Raw genomic sequence first — 4,927 nt, 5'->3', positions numbered from 1 at the left:
TTCCCCATTTGGTGGAGAGAGTGTTGAGACAGTGGCCATTTGGTGGAGAAGTGGACCGCGCAAAAGTGGAAACTTGAACACATTTTGCAAATTATTTTTTACATACTAAAAATATAGCATAAGATTTGTGTATGATTTTTTTTAATTAAATACTTTTTTCTGTGACAAAAAAACTTGTCATTGATAATTAAAGGTGTGGACCAGGTAAATTTTGTTCTTGTATAATAGCCCTTAAATCATACGTAAAACTAAATTGCATTAGAAAACTAATTAAGTAATTTTTGAGAATAAGTTTCTGTCATGCGTATGTATATATGTATTATATGGATGGGATATTGTGAGAATGGTGCATGATGTGAAAATGATAATAAATTCCATTCTTCTATTGGCAACAAATGGATGGTTACCATCCATGTTTAAGGAAAAAAACAGTGATATTTTTGTAATTAATTAAGTACTCCATAAATGTTTGAATGATTAAAAGATGCAGATTTGTGTACCCCACCCTGCACATTGATCTAAAATTATGTGTATTTAGACTTCCTAATCCGTCGAAGTATATTTATGTCAAATACATTTAATTAGGACCGTGTGTTAGCTAGTCTAAATAAAAAATTATGCATATTTGTTCCAAAATAATATGTATTTTTCAAAACGATGTATTTTTTTATTATCAAAATAATGCAAGAAAATACTTTTGCACATTAATGCGATATCAATTCTTTTAAAAATTTAATGTAAGGTTGGCTAAGCCTTTCACCAGCCTTCATGCACAGGATGATTATTTTTAAATGGTGAAAAGTGGTTTTATTGCCTTTTTTTTCAACAACTGAATAAGAAATTTCCAAAGTTGGTATGCTGGTCCTTTCCGTCGTCTCACTATCTTAATATGAATGTGGATATATTTTAAAAAAATAAAATAAAAAATGAATGTGGATATATGCAGTATTTGATCTAAACAGAGCGGGCTGTGCGTGGTGGACTTTTGTGGGGCTGAACTGTTGAAGATAACTAATAATTGCTACTTTTGTGTGGTGCTTCGATAATCGATCTTCAGCTTTCGGCAATGCTTTTGTGATAATGGCTACCATATATCTAAATATCTTCATTGAAATATGGTCAATAATTTGTTTCATTTATCAATCAAAAGAGAATCGTAGCACCCGGTGTACAGATTTACACTCCCACATGGATGACGGAATGGGTTCGAGCCTCAGTAGAGGTAACTGTTGACTCTTTGTGCTTCAGTATGTTGAGAAAGTAGCTATAAACAGATACTACATTCTAACAGAGTTAGTAGTACTGAAAAAAAAGAAAAGGAAAAAAAAAAGAGAATCGTGGCCGGATTGATACCAAGGTTAAATGTAGTTATGTAGAGAAGGAAAATCAAAATTTGAGATTGAAAATTGATTACAATAGTTTTGACCAAATCCTATTTAATAAGTGATAATTAATAAATTTCATGTCGTACTATTTATTCTCTCAAAGGTTGTCTCCAACCCTAACGCACAAAGAATCTGTCCACTTTACACTATTGCTATCAAGTTTCGAACCTTGATTTATTCTCCCAATTACTGCGTACTGAACCAGTGAGTTAAAACCTATTTAGCATGTCATACTATCTCGATCCATATATTGCAAGTCCATGATTGATCTAGTTTTTAGATTCACCACCAAAAAAAAAATTAATTTTTAAATTTGAAAATTATTTACAATAGTCTCGACCAAATCATTAAAAATTATAAATCAAACCCCATTTAGCAGCTGATTAATAAATTGTACATTATACTATCTCGAACCATCAATAAATTGTCTGTCACACTATCCTAAACCATATATTATAGGTCTATAAGGAGGTAAATATGACAAATATAATTTTAAAACTCGATACCAAACTGTACACTTTTACACACAAAAAATATAACCAAAACTTCAATATTTGTAGCAATAAATCAAACTCCCACCTTATACTAATATAATAAGCTTTAAAGTAAAACTTATCATTAAGTAAACTAATGTCTAGAGCATAGCAAAATTATTCAACTTATTATAAACATGCAAATCTCACGGTGACTCTGAAACACAAAGAGGAGTCAACAAAGGTTGCCACTAGACCACAAGACCTTTGACATCTCACGTTTAACTCTTAGTATAACATGATTTATCAAATATACACTTTTATAATAGCTATGAATTTATCAAATATGAAGAAAATGACTTATTTCTCTCACTATGTTGATCCCACCAAAAACTACCTATTGCAAAAAGATACCAATTTTCTCTCTTCTATCCCCTCTTCTCTCCTCTCATCTTTGACCTCACAAAATGCTCTAAGATCTTAACTCTTAAGTAACAAAAACGTTGAACGGTCAAAACCATTTACTAAACATTCCCATGATGTTCTTTATTAAGAATACAGAATTCTACAACTACTTGAGAAAAATCACAAGTGATCATGAATTACGGAGCAAATTGAATTGTCAACGGTTGACTTGATTCCAAACCCGCCATTGAATCCCATTTCCCCCCACTTATATACAACATGAATCTCAAAAACACAACCCGACACAAACGATGATGTCTTCTTCCACTGCCTTCCTTCTTTTTCTGTCACTTTGCAAACTCTTCACTTCTTGTTTTTCCGGTACGATTCCGATGTACGATTCTTTTCTTCAGTGTTTATCCACCGTTTCCACTAATCCAATCCCCAAAGACCAAGTTTCCAGTATCCTCTACGCGCCGGCGAACGCGTCGTTTTCCTCCGTCCTCCAAGCCTACGCCAGAAACCGGCGGTTCAACACCGGTTCATCTCCCAAACCGGCGATCATCGTGACTCCTTTGCAGGAGTCGCATGTCCCGCCGGTGGTCCTGTGCGCCAAAAAGCTCGGAGTGGAGATCAGAATCCGGAGCGGCGGGCATGATTACGAGGGGATTTCGTACGTTTCCGATGTTAATTTCATCATTCTCGACATGTTTAATCTCCGGTCCGTCGACGTTGACGTCGCCGGCGAGACGGCGTGGGTCCAAGCCGGCGCGACGCTCGGCGAGCTGTACTATCGGATATCGGAGAAGAGCTCGGTGCATGGGTTTCCCGGCGGGGTGTGCCCCACCGTGGGAGTGGGCGGCCACGTCAGCGGAGGCGGGTACGGTAATATGATCCGACGGTTCGGGTTGACGGTTGACCACGTGGTCGACGCGCGGATCGTGGACGTGAAGGGGAGAATTTTGGACCGGAAAGGTATGGGCGAAGATCTTTTCTGGGCGATCAACGGCGGAGGAGGCGCCAGCTTCGGCGTCATCTTGGCGTTCAAAATCAAGCTCCTTCGGGTCCCCAAAACGGTGACGTATTTCCGAGCTGAGAAATATTTGGGTCTAACCCCGAACTTCAACGACGTCGTTTCCCAGTACCTCAACACCGCCAGCAAAATAGACAACAATCTTTTCATCAGGCTTCTATTACAAATAGTCCCGCCGCCAAACCACAATTCCAAGACCGTCAGATCATCCTACGTCGGATTATTCCTCGGAAACTCCGAAAACCTTATCTCCATCCTAAACCACGATTTCCCGTCATTAGGACTGACAAAACAGGACTGTTTCGAGATGAGTTGGATCGAATCATTACTCCGGTGGGGAAACTTCGGAAACGGCACAAAACCCGAAGCATTACTAAACAGAACCCCCGCCGGCGACGTGAGTTTCCTCAAAAGAAAATCCGATTACCTTCAAACCCCCATCCCAAAACACATATTGGATCCTCTATGGAACAAAATGCTGGAATTGGGGAACACAGGGCTAGCCGTGAACCCATACGGCGGAAAAATGGCGGAAATCCCGTCGACCCAAACGCCGTTTCCTCACCGCGCCGGAATTCTGTTCAAGATCCAATACGCCGTGAGCTGGAACCAAGAAGGGGAGGCGGCGGATCGGGAGCACATATCGCAGATAAGAGCGCTCCATAGCTTCTTGGCGCCGTTCGTTTCGAGTAATCCGAGGCAGGCGTATCTGAATTACAGAGATTTGGACATCGGAACCACCGATCACGGGCTCCATAGCTACGAGGAAGGGAAGGTTTATGGGCACAAGTATTTCATGGGGAATTATGAGAGGTTGGTGAAAGTGAAGAGTATGGTTGATCCGGAGAATTTCTTCAGGAATGAACAGAGCATTCCTAGTTTGAATCGGAGTAGGAACCGGAATCAAACCGGGAGTGAATCGTGTGAACCGGGTTTTTGTCGGAATATCCACCGGCGGCTATGACTGTTACTGTTTTCCGTTGTATCTCTCTATACGTTAATCATGGGCACGTAGTGCTCGCCGGTGTTTGTGGGCACATTTCCATTTTAAAACAAGTATACTACTGAGTAGTGGGGTACTACACTTTGTCATTATTAGGAGAATAAAGATATTATAGTTTATTGAATAAAATACGGAGTAACTTGGAAAGACCAACCTCATTTGTTGAGGTTTTTTTTTTTTAAGAAGCTAAGTAGAATAGAAGAGAGAGCTAAAGACATTGTGGTTTAGTGATACCTGGTTTACACTTCCATATGGAAGGGGATGAGTACGAGTCTCAGTGGACAGAATCAGTAGTTTTGTCATTATTAGGAGAATAACATCTGAAAAATGTGTAAATAAATCATCGAATTATTTAGTAATTAGCTTCAAATAAGTCACTAAACTCAGAAAAACAAAGCAATTAAACCACTACATAAAAAAAAATAAAAATAACCCCACTACATAAAAAAACAATAACAATTAATATTTTTAACAGGTCAATTGCCTATTTCTGCCACCGATGATGAATTTTTCGACGACTGGTGAATACTCCGTCGTCGCCGGTCGTCATCTCCGACGGTAAGTCACCTTTATTGGAGATTTGGGATTGTAGATTAGTTTAGGGTTTTATTTATTTATTTTTACTTAT

General features: G+C 38.9%; 1 protein-coding gene across 1 annotated transcript; it reads left to right on the top strand.

Annotated features, from left to right (window-relative positions):
* The first annotated feature begins 2,443 nt into the window (after positions 1-2,443).
* Positions 2,444-4,452, top strand: LOC116027907 (berberine bridge enzyme-like 21). The gene has a single exon (XM_031269677.1). It carries the CDS (start codon positions 2,575-2,577, stop codon positions 4,258-4,260), a length of 1,686 nt encoding a protein of 561 aa, XP_031125537.1. The 5' UTR covers positions 2,444-2,574; the 3' UTR covers positions 4,261-4,452.
* The last annotated feature ends 475 nt before the right edge of the window (positions 4,453-4,927 follow it).

Source organism: Ipomoea triloba, chromosome 8, assembly GCF_003576645.1.
Source record: "Ipomoea triloba cultivar NCNSP0323 chromosome 8, ASM357664v1".
Taxonomy (NCBI): domain Eukaryota; kingdom Viridiplantae; phylum Streptophyta; class Magnoliopsida; order Solanales; family Convolvulaceae; genus Ipomoea; species Ipomoea triloba.
This window is presented reverse-complemented; position numbering and strand designations above follow the sequence as displayed.